At 44.7% G+C, this 18,374-nt stretch overlaps 1 protein-coding gene across 8 annotated transcripts in view; it reads right to left on the bottom strand.

Annotated features, from left to right (window-relative positions):
• Nucleotides 1-18,374, bottom strand: part of LOC132833830 (kazrin-like) — a 704,169-nt gene that overhangs the window by 208,677 nt on the left and 477,118 nt on the right. For 7 of the 8 annotated variants that reach the window (XM_060852461.1, XM_060852462.1, XM_060852468.1 and 4 more), the window contains one exon: nt 395-586. In XM_060852461.1, coding sequence (XP_060708444.1) covers nt 395-586 — 192 coding nt within the window. Of the gene's footprint in view, nt 1-394; nt 587-16,474; nt 16,582-18,374 lie in introns of those variants that run through there. The other variant, XM_060852469.1, reaches the window with a different exon arrangement.

Below are 18,374 nucleotides of genomic sequence, written 5' to 3'. Positions count from 1 at the left end.
ATAAACTGTTATGTCCTCTCTAAAGTAATCTACTTCTTACAGGGAACTCAACCAAAGTGCAGCTTGTGCAGTGACTGGACAGTAGCCAGGAGTGTGAACCCTGATGCATTAGCCTTCACTGTCTCAGGCGGCTCAACACTGATACAGCACTCGGACCACTCCCCAGGCTAATACTGCACTGACTCTTCCTAGGGCAGAACAGAGTTGGATGATCAGCCACGACCCCAAAGCACATCAGAGCAGAGCCAATGGACTGAATGGCCGACTCTAAACCTATTTTCTTCCCTTCTCTATGGCTGGGAACCACACCTGGGTCTGTGCCCTCACCTGCAAATGGTTTGATGAGTTGAAAAGCAAATCTGGTAACACGTGAAGGAAAATGAAGTCCACTCACCCTGCAAGGCCTCTTTGGCTCGGGCCAGCTCGGTCTCCTTCTGAGCAAGCTGCACTTTCAGCTCAGTCACCGAAAGGATCTCGGCCGATTTCCCGACATTCGAGTCCTCCAGCTCCTTGCTCAGCATTTCCTTCATCTGGCGCAGCCACTGCACCTCCTCCTGGAGCTGGGAGACCTCCTCACGGAGCAGCACTGTCAACAGATCACACACACCCAGCTCAGTATCAGACACAGGCAGAGCGCAGGAGAAGCACCGACCACCCATTCCCCTTCGACTGGAGAAGCAAGCGGGCAGTGGCGTGGGGGGAGGGGGGGATTGGGAAAGGACAGACAAGAGAAAATCTCAACAAGTGTCTCCATTTGGAAAAAGAGATGCCACTTTCTCAATAACGGCTTGACATCAGCTGTGTTCCTCCTCAACTCCCTCACACCCACACCCCTCATCACCCCTCTCTCACCTCCCAACCCCCCACCTCACATCCACTCCTCACCCACTCCCCCTAGCAAGGTTAGCAGAGCCGGGAAGGAGTCCATTCGGCCTACTGAATCTTTCCCGGCCCTTTCAAAGAGCAAACCAGTTGTCCTACACTACCTTGTTTTCCTTTCCCCCCCACTTCACCATAACATTTCCTCCTCCAAGTCTCTTCCTAGTTTGCATTTTGAAACCTGGCTACTGAATCTGTAGCCTCCAGATGGTGTGGGCAGTACTGCTGCCCATTTGGGAATGGAGAGAAAAACATTTCAAATGGATCCACGTGGCTCTCTCTCCACGTGTGGCCCCAGTAGGAATGCAGAGAATCTACCTAAAGGCCTGGGGTGCTCCTGATGTCACCAATTACTGACATACAAGGGCACAAAGGTACAATTGTACAGGATGGTGGGTGAGGTTCCTTTACCTCACAGTCCAGACCGTCCAAACCAAACCAGATCTCAGCTGCGAACAGAGGAAGTGGCCAAATGGATCCATTATTTTAAAAGTTTTGCTCTCTATTCCCAAATGTGGAACCAAAGCAGATCCAGTTTCTCCCTCAGACTCCATTGTTCTGCAGGCTAACCCCATCCTGACCACTCGCCCAACACTTTGCTCTCTCTATCCTGACTCACACAAGCCCTGCTAACCTATGACCCTGGCTCTTTGTTCAGCAATGTGACCATTTTAAAAATGATCAGCCTCGAAATCCAATTCCACCGTTTTCTCACCCCCTCCCCATCCCTACAACTTTACCCGACCCCATCAACCTCCAAAATCCACATGCTCCTCCAGAAAATCCCACATTTGCTCACATTTACTGTTGCCAAAAATCAGTTTCCCTCTCCCATCTTGAACACACCCAAGAGTCGCTGATTTAATTGAATGGTTCAGATGTGAACCTTCAGGGACTGACTCAAACCTTGAAGTCAACAGAATGCCAATTCCTGGATGTTAAACAACGTGAACAGTTGGTGAGGTTTGAACAACGTGGCCAGGGACTATATCAGTGTAAGTATTAATATGCAGTGTTGAAAATAATTCAGGAAATTTAAAGGGCAGTGCCAGTTGGGAGGGTCAGAAGGTAATCCAAGACCCAGCTCCATTTTGCCTTAATAGTGACTGCTCTGTCAGTAGGTCAATGGGAGGTGACAAATGGAGTGAGCTGGACTGTCACAGGTTGACATTGCCAACTATCAAAGGCTTTTCCTGCGGGAATCATTGGATAAAGTGGAGAAAAGTGAAATCCTGAGCCTTCATCTTTTCATGCCAACTGGGAGAAGCAAAAATGTCAGAACAAAACTTGCAGTGAGGAGAAATCACTTCTCGCAAAGGCTGGAGAATCAATGGAACTCGCGACCTCACAGGGTCCTGGAATCTGAGACACCAAATAAATGCAAGTAGATGGATGGATTTATAGTTAGTAATGGGTCGAAGGGTTACACGGAGTGGGGAGGGAAGTGGAGTTGAGGCCAAGGTGAGGTCAGCTATGATGGTATTCAATGGAGCAGCAAGGCCCCCCTCCTGCTCCTCTGTTCATAAGTTCTTATAATACAGAAAAACAAAACAGCTTAGGACCACCCAAAGAAACCATCAGTCAGTTAGAGTCAGAGTTATACAACATGGAAACAGACCCTTTGGTCCAACTCGTCCATGCTGACCAGATGTCACCACCTAATCTAGTCCCATTTGCCAAGACTTAGCCCATAACCCTCTAATCCCTTCCTATTCATGTACCCATCCAGATGCCTTTTAAATTTCATAATTGTCCCCAGCCTCCCTCATTCCATTCTAGCACCACCCTCTGCGTGAAAAAGTTGCCCCTCAGGTCCCTTTCTCCTCTCACCTTAAACCCAAGCCCTCTAGTTTTGGACTCCCCCATCTCGGGAAAAGACCTTCTCTATTTACCCCATCTATGCCCCTCGTGACTTTAAAAACCTCAATAAGGTCACCCCTCAGCTTCTGATGCTCCAGGGAAAACAGCCCCAGCCTACATAGCCTTTCCCTGTAGCTGAAATCCTCCAACCCCAGCAACATCCTTGAATCTCTTCTGAAACCTTTGCAGAACCAAGTTTCACAATATCTTTCCTACAGCAGGCAGGCCAGAATTGACTAAGTAGCAAGTGTGTGGTGCGATATCAAACTAGATTTACTCACAAACCCTGTGGTTTCGATAGCACACCTTGCTCTGAGATCGCCTATTGTATTGACACTTATACTTCGTGAGGCAGCTGCCTTCAGAGAGACAGAGTTGAATTTGAAATGTAAACTGCAGCCCAGGAACTCCCTCGATGATAGCTGTTCGAGTCACAGCTGTCGAGATGGCAATGGAAACAATAGCACCAGAGTGAATAAAAAAAGACCGGGACTGCGAGGCACAGGGGTCATGGGAATTTTCAGCAAGTAGAAAGGTGTTTCTTTCAAAGGTTCGACACAGCAAACAGTGAGAAAAACAAGTGCTTGCCAAAGATTCACCAGTAACCAGGATCCACATCAGACCAGTTCCTGTTAACTTTGTTTCTCTCCCCATAGACACTGCTGAGTTTCTCCAGCAGTCTGTCACCTCGGTCTTAAGTTAGTGCCCTTTAATTCGGAGTGTGTGCCCTCAGGTCCTCGACTCTCCCACGAGAGGAGATATCCTCTCAGCATTTACCCTGTCAAGCCCGTTAAAAATCTTATATTTTTCAACGAGATCACCTCTCATTCTTCTAAATTCCAGTGGGTAGAGTCCCAACTGGTTTAACGTTTGCTCATAAGACAATCCCTCCAGACTAAGGGCTCCCTCATCGGGGCATTCCCACCATCTGAGGCGTTAGTCTGATGAACCTTCATTGCAGTTTTACTACGGCAAATACTTTCTTCCTTCAGCAAGGAGACCAAAACTGTCCACAATACTCCAGCCATGGTCTCACCAAGGCCCGACGTCATTGTCTAGGAGAAAGTGAGCACTGCAGATGCTGGAGATCAGAGTCGAAGAGTGTGGTGCTGGAAAAGCACAGCAGGTCAGGCAGCATCCGAGGAGCAGCACCACACCCTTTGACCCTATGCTTTCCTAATTACTTGCTGTAACTCTATGTTAACTTGCGGTGAGCAAGAGCACCCAATCCCTTTTCAGCAGATCGATCTCGAAGCAGACATACGTTATGTCCAGTTAACTACCTGTTTAGGATGCATACTCAGAAAAATAAGAGCTGCTCAATCTATAAGCTCATTAACAGCGCCTAGCACTCCCTCGCTTTCTCCTTCCTGATCATGCATCTCCCTAGGCCAAGAGTGAGTAACAGACAGTTTATAAAAATAACAGAGCCCTAATCTGTGTGCTTTCAGTGTGACAAGAACTGTGTGGGGGTGTAGGGTAAGATTTTAACCTCGTCCGTTAAACAGGGCTGGATCGAGTCAGATCAATGCACACCTCATTAAAAGTTGTCGGGGGCATAATCCAGGAGGCTCCCACCTCGAAAGTGGTGAAATTCAAATCGCGGTTTGTATGTCCAAATGGTGCCGTTTCTGACAGAGATTCCGGAGGCCAAGAAATGCAGAGTGGGGTAGCGGAGTCGGTGACACAGAAGGAGACTACAGAGAAGGAAGGAGACTGTGCGCCTCTCGATGTTTCATGCAGGCAAAAGCATGCTCTGTTTCATCTCTCTGTGACCCAGTATGATATTCCAACAATTAACTGGGTGGGCAGATTAACTCCAAATATTTGGTTTTGAATGTTCACGGTGAGCTCAGCTTTGTTGAAAGGTTTTCCCAAGTAATCACCTTTAATGTAAAGTGACACCCACGCATTCACATTGAGAGAGACTGCCATCTAAAGCTTGAGATGGATATCAGATTTCCCCAAATTTTACTCCTGTCATTTGCACCTTAGAAACTCAAAATAATTCAATGAGAAATTATATGACCCTCTAAATCGGATGAATGGTTCAATGTCAGCAATTTGTCAGTGTCAGAACACTGCAATTTTGATACTGGCCATAAAATCTAGGCCATCACTGCAGTTAAGAAAAAAAAACCCAAAAGATTTACATTTCTTGAAGCTGTGTGACGTGCTGTGCTGGGAGTGAATTACTAAATGCTGTGCTTTCCCAGCACCACACTCTCGACTCTAATCTCAGCATCTGCGGTCCTCACTTTCGCCCACTAATTGGATCTGCCTATGCAGAAAGTCACTGCTGTGTTGATCAACATGATGCCTGCAGGTGCTTCAAGACATTTGAGTGGCAAAATGCTTTCTGTTTCAATGAAAAACACAAATTATCCAAGTTTTGTGGCCCATCCCCAATTTTCCCTGAGCAGAGAGGCTCTGTGGGCCATTTTGGAGAGCGGGTGGGAGTCAGCTGCACTGCTGCGGTTCTGGAGTCACATGTAGGCCGGACCAGTTAATGATGGCACATTTCCTTCCCTAAAAAGGACATTAGTGAACCTGATCTTTTTAAAAAAAAATAACAATCAATGATAGTTATCACTGTCACTTTTACTGGGACTTGCTTTTAATTCCTGGTTTTTTCAGATATTATTTCATCCAGACAATCACTCACCAACCCTTACTTCAAACCCAAGGCCCTGTATCTTATGGTAGATTTTGTTTTAAATGGAGAGACGGTGGTAATGTCGTTGGACTAGTAATCCAGAGCCCAGACTCATCCCCCAAGTTCAAGGGTTCAAATCCCATTACAGGAGCTGGAGGAATATCTGCTCAATTAATACAGGTGGAACAGAAAGTTACTCTTAGTAAATGGTGACCATTGTATTGATCAACTGCTATTAATAAAAAACATTTGATTCACCCATGTACTTTAGGGAAGAAAATCCGCCATCCTTATCTGGTCTGGCCTCCATATGACTCAAGGGCCACAGCAACATGACTGAGGCTTAATTGCCCTCTGAAATGGCCCTCACAATTTACAGTTCAAAGGCACTCAGACAGGCAATGAATGCTGGGCTCATCAGTGACACCCACATCCCAATGAATAAATAAAACTTCTAACTTCAGAGGCATCACAGTCCAGTCTCCAATCTCCACGGGGAAGGGTGAGAAAAAACAAAGTTGAGTTCACACTTGTCACTGCTGAGCACATCCTGCTGGAAGGGGAGTGGGAAAGCTGGGTGAGAACAGCATTCGGGTTGATTATTCACCAGCAGTGCTCCTACAGTAGTAACCTGCCTGGGTAATATGGGTCATTGCACTCAGGGACAGCAAACAATTATCAAAATTAACAGGACTCCACTCTGAAGTGTGGAGGATGGAACTGTGCTTTGGACTGACCCGAATAGGAACCCCTTCATTGGCCCTACAGCAATCCCATTCTCACGCTCAGGATTTCAAATCCATTCTGAGTCTGGATCCAATATACGAGTAAAATATACTCCAACTGAGTAAGGGAGAAAAATCTATTGCAACACCTCCTGATACTTCACTCCTTGGGAGTTCCAGTCACAACGTACATGGTTATAGATCACCAGAGGGAAGGACATGATGCCTCCATGGTCACTGGTTTCAGACAGATCCACGCCAGAGCCTTGATGAGAGAGTGCTAGCCACACAGCAGATAGATCATTCGCAAGTTCTGGCTATAAATGCCTATGTGCCAACCAGTACAGTCACAGGCACATCACATCTCCAATCCACTCTGCCTCAGCAGTTTGGCTGACGGGGTATCCTAGGGCTTATAGAAGTGAAGGAGTTACAGCAATTAACAGCAGAGGATAAAAGAAGTGTTAGAGAAATGTATTCTTTATCTTTAGGCTTCATTTGTCTTTGTTTATAGACCGTACAAACTAATTTAGAGGCATGTCATCTGGACCCTACAATTTCTCTCATTTGGCTACAATTGCCTGATCTCTAGTTTAAAAAAAAGTCTTCCAGTGTCTTTAATTTCCTCCCTTTGCAGCTCTCCAACTTCCAGCTCACTTTCTCCAATATTCTGATTTGCTTTTGTGAATCCTACTCTGCCTTAGGTTATTGTAGAGCCTTTAGCAATGGTGTTTCAGGGTTTTGAAATCCAAAACACAGAGTTGTCACATTGTTCCTCATTTTTTAAAAACTGCCTCCACTATGCCTTGCAGTGATATAGTGTTCCGGCCAAGTTGCTGTTTGATCTTTGAAGCTTCCCTTTGTGAAGAAGGATTGTTGACAAAAGACAGCTCACATGCTTCAACTGGGAATTAAATCTGGATCCACAACAATGTGGTTCCATAGCTCCGTTTAACATAATAATCTCAAGTGCATTGCTGATTGGTGTAATGACTGTTGACTTTGAGTTGGGAAAGAGGGGATTTGAAGGAGTGATGGGAAGCTGAATGGAAATGGGGGGTTTTCAGGAGGTTTGTAAAAGAGAGAAAGGATGATGGAGTCTTATTTCTTGAGAGGCTGTTGAAGGCTTCTACTTCATGAACATGCTGGGTTGGAGCGTACGCACATAAAGCAATGCAGAGACCAGTTGGAGGCCATTAAGGAATCTAAAGATGAGGGGAAAGATCATGTGGGCGCAATGAATTAATGAAGAGGAGGATAACCTGGATGTTTTGGAAGCATAATCGTGCCTGAACTTTGGTCATTTGCCTTCTTTTTCAATAATGATACAGATTTCTTATCAATAATTCCATAAATAGAGATCAACTACAAAAGCTGAGACTTGATCAAAATGTTGAAAACGGGTCAAGCAGCCTTTGTGAAAAACAGTGGACATCAACTTGTACTAATTGTGCCTTCAACATGTCCCAAGGTGTTTCACAGGTGCATCATCAAGTCAGTTTTGTTAATTAATCACAAAACTATAATTCAGGTAGATGGCTAAAGTCTTACAAACATCTAATTTAGGAGCAAAAGGAGACCATTCAGTCAGATAATGATTGAACTGATTGTGGTCTTAATTCCACACTCTCATCTATCCCAATATACTTTGATTTTCTTGCCAAAAGAATCTAATTCCACTTTAATAAGATACAGTGACCCTGCGTCTACCAAAGTTGCGTAAACTTTGAGAAGAAAATTTCTCAATATCTCTCCTAAAAGGGTGACCCAATTTGGAGTGTCCCCTTGTTCTGGACTCACTTATGAGATTAGCCATCGGGCTCTTTCAGGTGTGTCCTAAAGAAAACGAAAGTAATAACCTGCAGCGATTTAGACAGAATTCCAGAGCCGCAGGCCTATGCAGCAGAGGGAGCAGCCACAGTGAGGACTCTGACCTCTCTGTTCTGGCCCTGAAAGGTTAACTCTGATTTCCCTCCACAGATGCTGCCAGACCTGTTGAGTTTTTCCAGCAATTTCGGTTTTTGGTCCCTCTGTTGCAGCATTCTGCAGTTTTTCCCCAGTTGAACACTTTCAGCTCCCATCTTTCTGCCAAGGTGTATAACCTCACTTCCCACACTCTATTCCATTTCCCAAATTTTCATCCAGTCATTCCAACTGCTGTATCCTCCTGTAGACTGCCATCCTCACAGCTCGCCTTACTCTGAAACATGGTGGTAGTGTGTTCACTTCCATCATCCAAGACATTAATACATATTGAAATAATTGCAGCTCCAGCACAGATCCCTGTAGCATTCCCCTGGTTACAGGTTGCCATCCTGAAAATGCCCCCTTTATCTCAAATCTCTATTTGTTCATCTTGGTTAGCCAATCCTCCATCCATGTTAATGTACCACCCACAACATCATGGGCTTTTATCTTATTAATAAATAGGTTTCTGTGCAGTAACAAATTGAATGCCTTTTGGAAATCCAAACCTTCAACATCTGCTGGTTCCCTTTTATCCATCCTGCTTGTTCCTACCTCAGAAGCATCAGCCATGATTTGCCCTTCACACTACTGTATTAACTCGGCTTGATTGTATTATGTAGTTCTAAATTCTCCACCAATGCATCCTTGATGATGGACCATGACATTTCCCCAATGACTTGTGAAACTATCTGGCCTATCGTTACTAGTTACTGCGTCCCACCTTTTGTCCAAGGGTGTTATACTGGGAGTTTTTCAATTCTCTGGGGCTCTTTCAGAAACTTAAAGATTCATGAAAGGTTACTTCTGTCTCGACAGCTACTTCCATTGAAATCCTAGAATGCAATTCATTGACCTTTAGTCCCATTATTTTCTCTGCAACCTTTTCCCTATTGTTAGGTCCTTGAGTACCGTAGTACAAGTAGACAAGTTAGGTCTACTTGTAATGCTATTGGTGCACTATGCCATGAAGACTGATGCAAAGGATTTATTCAACTCCAATGCCATTTCCTAACTCCCCGTTACATTTACTCCAGCCTCATTCGGAGTGATTCAGACCTCACTCTTATATAATTACGGAAGTTCTTACTGTCTTCTTTGTTTGATTATGAATTGTTAGTTTATTTTGCCTTCAGTTTATTCTGCTTGGTAATAGTTTATTGGCATTTAAAACTGTCCTGATCCTTGGGTTTACCACTAATCTTGGTCATCTTGCTTGATTTTCTTTTAATTTCATACTATCCCCAACTTCCTTGATCAACTGTGATTGATTACATCCTCCCTCGAATCCTCCTTCCTCACTGGGTTATATTTTTGCAGTAAGTAATGAACCATTTTCAACAGTGATTGTTCATCAATTACCTTTTCTGATAAACTTCATTCCGAGACCACCAAAATTGGTCAGTGAAGGAGGTCATCACAGATTACAATGGGACCTTGATCACATGGGCCGAGGAGTGGCAGATGAAGTTTAATTTAGATAAATGTGAGGTGATGCATTTTGGTCAGGCAAACCAGGGCAGGACTTATACAATGCATTGATTATAGAGGTTAGGATGCCATATAAAAGCTGTACAGGACATTGGTGAAACCACTTTGAGAAACTGCATCGAATTCTGGTCTCCCTGCTATCAGAAAGATGTTGTTAAAACTTGAAAAGATTTACAGGCATGTTACCAGGATTAAAGGGTTTGAGCTATAAGGGAGAGGGGCTGACTAGGCTGGGGCTGTTTTCCCTGGAGTGTTAAAGGCTGAGGTTCATAAAATCACGAGGGGCATGGATAGGGTGAATAGCCAAGGTCTATTTTTCCCATGGTACAGGAGACCAAAACTAGAGGGTAAAGTTTTAAGGTGAGAGGGTAAAGATTTAAAAGGACCTTAGGGGCAGCTTTTTCACACAGAGGGTGGTGCATGTACAGAATGAGATGCCAGAGGTGGTGGAGGCAGTGGGTATTAGTTGGGATCTGAATGGGTACATGAATAGAAAGGATTAAAGGGGGATATGGGCCAAATTCCAGCAAATGGAACTAGATCAGATTAGGATATCTGGTCGGCACAGAAGAGTTGGATCAAAGGGTCTGTTTCTGTGCTGTACCATCTCTATGATTCTATAACTCGAGTTTCTACAATCAGACAAATTCCCAGAACCTAGAATCGAGGATTTGAAAAGTGAGTGTTGTGGAGATTGGGCTTTCACTGATTACAAGTTTCTAAAATTCCCTTATTCTGGAACGGTCAGATTAGATTGAAAATTAGCAAATGTAACACCATTGTAACAGAAAGTAGGGAGACAGCATAAAACAGGAACTACAGACTAGTTTACCTGACATCAGTCACTGGTATATCCTGGAATCGCTTATCAAGGAAACCTTAGCAATACACTGAGGAAAAACATGGTGTGATGAGAACAGGTTAACGTGGTTCAAGGAAAAGGAGACATTTATTTGTTTTGTTGAAGATATAACTGGTAGGAAGATAAAAGGGGACCAGTAGATGAAGCATTCAGCACTTGGGTTTTTGAAGAATCTTAGACAAGGCACCATGGAAAGACTACTACATAGGGTAAGGGCCTGTGGAGTTGAGCAGATTTATTAGCATGGATAAAAGATTGGTTGACAGACAGGAAGCAGAGAGTAGGAACAAGTGGAGCATTTTCAAGATTTGCAGGAAGTGTTAGTGATCTATATGACAATATTGATGGAGAGGCAAGCGTATGGCATGCTTGCCTTTATTGGTCAGTGCTTTAGTGTAGGAGTTGAGAGGTCAGGTTGCAGGTGTACAAAACATTAGCGATGTCACTTTTGGAATACCACACTCAATTCTGGTCTCCCTGCTATAGGAAAGATGCTAAACTTGGAAGGGTTGAGAAAAAATTTACAATAATGTTGCAAGGTGGGAATGCAATCTATGCGAAGGACACAAATACGCAAAGATGATATACAGATAAGGCACGTGATTAGACAAAATGATAAGAGATGGAATAAGATATGGGGAGGTGTGAAGTGATTCACTTTGGGCATAAGAATACAACAGCTGAATATTTTTTTAAAAGGCATGAAACTTCAAAATGTCAATACTCAGAGAGACTTAGATACATTGATATATAGAACTGAAAAAGGTTAGCATGCAGGTACAGCAGGCAATTAGAAAGTCAAATGTCACATTGGCCTTTATTGCAGGGGGAGTAGAGTGTAAGAATAAAATTTCTTGCTACAGCTTTACTGTGGTTCAGTGAGATCACATCGGAAATACTGTGTGCATTTTTCCATATTTCAAAGCAGAACATACTTGTATTGAAAGCAGCACAACATAGGATCACTGGATTGGTCCCCGGAAAGATGAAATTAGGTTTATGTTGTCTGCAGTTTAGAAAACCGAGATGTGATCACACTGAAGCACTGAGATTATGGAGATTGTTTTCACTGACTGAGGTATCTGTTCCAGAATTTGGGGCCAATCATTCAGGAATGAGGGGAGGAAACATTTCCTCACTTCCAAGGGTCGTGAATGTTTCATTATCGAACATATTTACGGAGGAGACAGACAGATATTTGAAGTTTTTGAAAGAATTGAGAGGTATGGAGCGCTGGCAGAAAAAAAGTGAAGTTCAGGTATGCTTTGTATTATGGGCCATACAATCCATTTCTTATAATAATTCCTTGGGGAGAAACATCAACGAAGGGTTGGACACAGCAGTCTACGGTGCAGGGCTCAGTATCACAACTCAGGCTAGATTCTCGATTGGGTCTAAATTACAGCAAATACTCTGAGTACCTGGTACAACGATTCATCCATTTATGTACGACAAAATTACCTGGCAAGCACCCTCAGCCTAATTTTCCCCAGTGCCCCCTGCTCTATTCTTTTCCCTTGAACAGTGTAGCTCTCCGAAACATCTCAGTGTACAGTTACAAGCCAACCACGTTGCTGTGGATCCGGAGTTACATGTAGGCCTGGAGTTACATGTAGGCCTGGAGTTACATGTAGGCCATGCTGGCTAAGGTTGGCAGATTTGTTTTTAAAATAAAAATCAATAATAGTTGTCACAGTTCCTGGCATGAACTTTTAATTCCAGATTTTAAATTAACTGCCACGGTGCATTAGGCTGGGCCTTCAGATTCCAGTCAAAAAGTGTGGTGCTGGAAAAGCACAGCTGCTCAGGCAGCACCAGAGGAACAGGAGAGTCAATGTTTCGTGCATAAGCTTCTTCATTGGGAATGATCCCCTCCCCTTGGGAGACCGAGAGAGTGTATAAACAATGATCTTCCCTGGTTGATACTTTATCTGGAAAAATCAAAACTCACGAACGTTCACATTGACAGGCCCACAGTGGTCCAGGTGACTGATAATGTTGTGCACAGTTAAAGCCCCTTAATGCAGGAAGTTAATTCTAACTGTGCATTTGAGGGTCAGAAAGCCCAGCTGCAGTTACCATACCATGCATCTAGGTAGTGGTTTTGTCACCCAAGTCATTCCAGACTCAAAATGTTAACCCTGTTTCTCTCACAGTTGCTGCCAGATCTGCTGAGCTTTTAAAATGTTTGTAATTGACTATCCACTGTCATCCCTTTAAGTGGCATTCCCCAATTTATCGTAGCCAGCTTATATCACATACTATTGTAGTTTCGTTTTTATTTAGATTCAGGACCCCAGTCTCAGAATCAACTACATTGCTCTCCATTTTAACAAAGAGTTGTAGTAAACTATTGTCATTTCTCCAGTATTCTCTTAGCGAGCTATTTTCTGGACAGATTGTGACTCCCTCCTCGGCATCATGCTTTAAGTCGCTTGTAAATGCAATGACGGACCCCACTGTGGTCTCTAGAGGATCCTCTATGCAGACACCATTCGAGTGTGGAACACAGATTTGTGCTGATGGTGTCCCAGAATTTAAGTTGTAGCAGGGTGGATATTGTCCCCACGCTTTCAGGCTGACACCTTTAGTGCTGCCCTCAGGACCAAAGATAACAACACAAGAGACAGCAGAGCAGAATATGACACAGGCTTCAACCTTTTTAAACCTCACTCGACAACATCAGCTGCTGCTGCTGCTGCAAACAACAAAGGCTTCAGGACAGAGCTTCTCAACCCCCTTCACCTGCAGCCCTCTAGGTTGGGGTGAATGACCCATACACCACTTACCAGTCCCATTGCACCCTTTTCTGCCCGCCATAAGACAAAGTCTCAACAGAAGTGATGGGAACTTATGGAAAATATAAGTATTCCACTGCTTTTTGACTTCCAAATATAATACATTTGTGCATTTCTTTCCTTAAATATCCTGAATAAATTAATTCATGCCAGAGGCAGGAGTATGAACATTTTCATATTATAAACATTAGCACAAAAGAACACATTTAGTTGAAACATTCTAATGTCAGTAAATCATCACCATAACTTTCTACTGAGAAACTAATACTTAACATACACGTGTGTTAATCTTAACAGGAACATAAATCTCCCTTATGAAATTACACTGCTGTTGATCATTCTCATGACCATTCATTTCCCCACATCTGCGAGCGGCTTTATTTGCAGGTTACTCACAAAGTGGTAAAGCTGAGAGCTATGGTCCATTCTCTCGTATGGCCTCAGCCATGTCATGACGTACCAATGACCTCCATTTTGAACCAACCCATGGACCTACTGGAGCCCCCTATGGATGACGAGCCATCTCCAGACCACATTATAAGAACAACGAGAGATTGCTTGCTTGTCTGTGGACAGGACATAGGGGTCCATTACGACGACATGAGCTCACTGTGAGGTTGGAACCTCTCCGAACAAAACGTCATTCTGCCCAGCACATTTCGCCAACTGAGCCAATCAGAATCAACCGAACCATTTAAAAAGGAACAGTGTGTGCTCAAGTCTAATGAGAAAGCTTGTAACAATCTGACTCTGCTGATAAACTAAACCCTGGCGCACGGGGCTTAGTTTGTGGATTTGCACTGATGGACATTCCAATTAGCTTTTTGGTCTCATGTACTCAAATGAAAAGTGTATAAGTCGCCACTCATGGCACCATCTTAGGTACAAGGGTCCCTCGGTACAGCTTCTTCTGTTACAGGTCTTAGAAAAATAGAAGAGCAAAAAGTCCAGCATTGCAGAGTTTAGGAATAACTTATAAAATTGAGGGGAAAAAAATCAGTATAATACAATGATCTTCCAATCCAGTCTATGCTCGCCTCTAGCCTCCAGTCCACACCGGGTCTTGACTCCAGACCCTCATTGGTCAGCAGGAATCATCCTGGGAAAATGGACGCTGACTGTGTGTGTTTCTCGTGGACATGGTGTGGAACATACTGTGGGCCTATGGTCCTGACACTTAACTCTATAATGTGAAGCTCCTCGTTGGAAAGGCAAATTCAGAACTTCTACTTACAGTAACTACTCCTGTTAATGATCAGGAATCACTTATTTTGTGCTAAAATAAATTGTCATGAACATAAAAGTGAGTGAGAAATTTTCTGATGCATTCCTCAATAATTTCAAAACAGAACAAACTACCTTCCGGCTGCTCATGACCCTGTACTCTTACACAATAGCTTCACAACAGGATGAAAGTGCCTCAGCACAATGACCAGACACACACAAGTCAATCAGCAAACAGGGCCAGAGTCCAAGGTACTTTTAGTAACGGGGCCATCACCTCAGCTCACCAACAGTGGCCCAATCTCCTGCAGCTTGTCATCGGTTAACCCTTAAAAGGGATGAGTTTATTTTGGATCAACTTTCTAATCAACCTACCCAAAGTTATCATTACACACCTCTGGAGCAGGTGGGATCTCAGCCTGGGTCTCCTTGGCCAAATGTAGGGACATTACACCAAAAAACAAAATTCCTGGGAAAGCTCAGGAGGTCTGGCAGCGCCTGTGGAGAGAAATCAGCATTCAGCTTTCGGGCCCAGCAGCCCTTCCTCCGTCCTGAAGACAACTCTGCTTTCTCCCACAGATGCTGCCAGGCCTGCTGCGATGTTTTCCACCAATTTCTGACTACCAGCATTCCCTCAGTGTTTTGTACATTACAAACTCCACTCCTTCGAAGGGTAAACTAGCTGCAGGTAATTCTCACACGCTGCCCAAACCACGGGAACAACTGCACGTCAAATATTTGAAAAGTGGCGAAAATTCCCCACCACTACAACTTTTTGCAGAGTTGCGTCTTGTCAAGATTTGAAAACGTACGAGATGCTCCTTTCTATAAGCCAAATATTAGTCAGGTTCTCTGCAGGTATTCTTGAACATTCCGGGTGAGTAGTGGTTACCACACCCACCTCCTACTGCCTCACGTGCAAATCTTTTTTAATCTACCTGTTTGGGGATGTTACTGCCGTCCTCTGTGAAGCAGGTGGCACTTGAACCTGGGCCTCCTGGCTCAGAAGGTAGGCACACGACCACAGTAAGTCATGTGTAAGCTCAGACAACGAATACCAGGAGACTGCTTAACCACTTACAGCATCACACCTAAACTCAGTCCTCCTCATCACACATATTCTTCCAGGGGAAAGGTCACCAGACAGTGATCAGAAATAATAAAAGGTCAATCATAAGGACATGTTGTACAGACCCTAGATTGATTTCCCAAGAGCGTAGAAGGTGGGGAAGTGGATCTAATCGAAGTGTCCAAGATGATGAAGGGAATTGATAGGATCGATGGAGGGAAATTGTTTCCTGAGGGGGGACAGGACAGGGGGCACAGCCTTTAAATTAGACCCAAGCTGTTCAAGGGTGATAGAGTCAAATTGTTGGGAAGCACAGTTTCACACACAGAAATCCCCAGCTCTCTCCCACAGCAAGAGTTTTGTTCAGAGGAGAAAAGGAATTGTATTTACATAGCACTTTACAACTGCCAGATGTCTCACAGCCAGCAAAATATTTCAGGAGTGTAGTCACTGTAGGGAAATTAAAGGATTAAGGAAAGGTTAATGGATTTAAACTACTGGCTCGCGCCGGGATGGGGGGTGAGGGCAGAACGAGAGAGGAGCTACTTCTAAACCTAGACAGAGGGACAGGCGATTCTGGCAGAATTCTCCTTACTAACTCCAGCCCGAACCCAAAATCGTTAACCACCTTTTCATTGGGAGAGAGAGAGACTGGGAGGGAGAGAGAGAGAGAGAGGTGTTGTTGGGAGATGCAAGTTCACAGTCGGTGAGAAAAGAGGTCAAACGAGTTTCCGACTGAGAGATGAAGGTGGGGTGGTAAAGACTTGAACCCCTGGCGACCTCTCCCCTCCCCAGACACACATAAACACACAGTGAGTCAGAGCAGGAGAGACACTGAATCCCAGACCCACCTCCAGCCCAGGGTCAGCCCGCTGCCTCCAACCTGTAAACACCCGGAAACACAAAACCAAACCAGCCTCCCCGACATGAATCCTCAGCACTCACAATCCTCCCGGTCGGATTTCATAGCCAGCGTGTGGATGGAAGCTTGCTCCTGGCTCCCTCTCTCTCTCTCTGCTGCTCCTCCCTGATCAAGAGGAAACTGGTTGAACTTTACCTGCGCTGGCAGGAATTTGACCCTCACCAGGTTCCTGCTCTCACAACCATGATGTCATGGGAGGCGGTGATAAAGTTTGCTGCTGAGAGATTTTCCTTCTCCCTTTTCTCCCCCCTCCAGCACAGATTCTCCAGTCTAGGATTACACACAGGGACCTGTGCTAGTTGCAGCTGGTACCTGGGGAGGAGAGGGAGGGTGGGAAGGAGGTTTGAACCCACCCCCTCCCCTTTCAGAGCTCCCTGTTTTCGTTGCTGGTAATCGGATCCCACAACCTGTTCCTTTGTCTCGGTTCCCCAGCCAGGTGAGGCTGATGGATTCTCACAGACAGCAGTCCGCAGGGCACACAGGTAGCTGCAGCCTCTGCACAGACACCCGCCAGTCCCTGGGACCCCACAGCACAGCTATGGTGCTGCATTTTTTATTCGCATTCTGCCTGCTGTTAAATTTAGACTGAGGAATGCAGCTCATTCATTTTGGCAGCCGACTGGCTGGCCCAGGACTTCTGGTGAAGTGTGTGGGATTGGCAAAGAGCTAAGCATCAGGTGGTTTATTGACACCAATGTCTGAGAATCTGAAATAAAACTCAAAAGGCTAATCTAAAATGGACTGCATTGATGTAGCGCCCCTCCAGCCAGAAATTGCGAGGTGCTTTTGAGATGGAACATCCACGGTGACGTCAGAAATTGGGAAACTAATTCGCATCCTGCAAAGTCAAGTGAGCATTGCAGATGCTGGAGATCAGAGTCAGGAGTGTGGTGCTGGAAAAGCACAGCAGGCCAGGCAGCATGGAACCGTCGATTCTCCTGCTCCTGAGATGCTGCCTGACAGGCTGTGCTTTTCCAGCACTGCCCTTTTTGATCCTGCAAAGTCACACACAAAAAAAAATACCCAGAGGGTCTGTTTCTCTTCATGACCTGGACAAGGTCAGAACTCACACCACAGCAGGTTATGGTCCATCAGGTTCCCTTGAAATCACAAGCTTTTGGAGCGCTGCTCCTTGATCAGGTTAAGTACGGACAGGCACACAGGCACAGAATTTCTAGCCGAGAGATGTGGTTAATGACATGGTTGAGGGTTTTTATGCAACGATTGGTCATGAAGTGGAATGCTGAGAATTGTAGCGGGGGCAGATTGTATTGTGAAAAAGGCATACCCATACAGCATGGAAACAGACCCTTCGGTCCAACTCGTCCATGCTGACCAGATATCCTAAATTAATCAAGAGCCATTTGCCAGCACTTGGTCCACATCCCTTTCAACCCTTCCTTTTCATATACCCATCCAGATGCCTTTTTAATGTTGTAATTGTACCAGCCTCTACCACTTCCTCTGGCAGTTCATTCCATACACGTACCATCCTCTGTGTGAAGACGTTGCCCCTTGGCTCACTATTAAATCTTTCCCCTCTCACCTTAAACCTATGCCCTCCAGTTTTGGACTCCCCCACCCCAGGGAAAAGACCCTGACTATTCATATTGGACTCAAAATATTATCTCTGTATTCCTCTCCACAGATGCTGCCAGATCTACTGAGTTTCTCAATAATGGGCTGTGGAGTGGCAGATGGAGTTTCATTTAGATAAATGTGAGGTGCTGCATTTTGGGAAAGCAAATCTTAGCAGGACTTATACACTGAATGATAAGGTCCTAGGGAGTGTTGCTGAACAAACAGACCTTGGAGTGCAGGTTCATAGCTCCTTGAAAGTGGAGTCGCAGGTAGATAGGATAGTGAAGAAGGCATTTGGTATGCTTTCCTTTATTGGTCAGAGTATTGAGTACAGGAGTTGGG

The sequence above is a fragment of the Hemiscyllium ocellatum genome, chromosome 37 (assembly GCF_020745735.1).
Source record: "Hemiscyllium ocellatum isolate sHemOce1 chromosome 37, sHemOce1.pat.X.cur, whole genome shotgun sequence".
Taxonomy (NCBI): domain Eukaryota; kingdom Metazoa; phylum Chordata; class Chondrichthyes; order Orectolobiformes; family Hemiscylliidae; genus Hemiscyllium; species Hemiscyllium ocellatum.
Note: the sequence above shows the minus strand (reverse complement) of the source record. Positions and strands in the feature narration are given on the sequence as shown.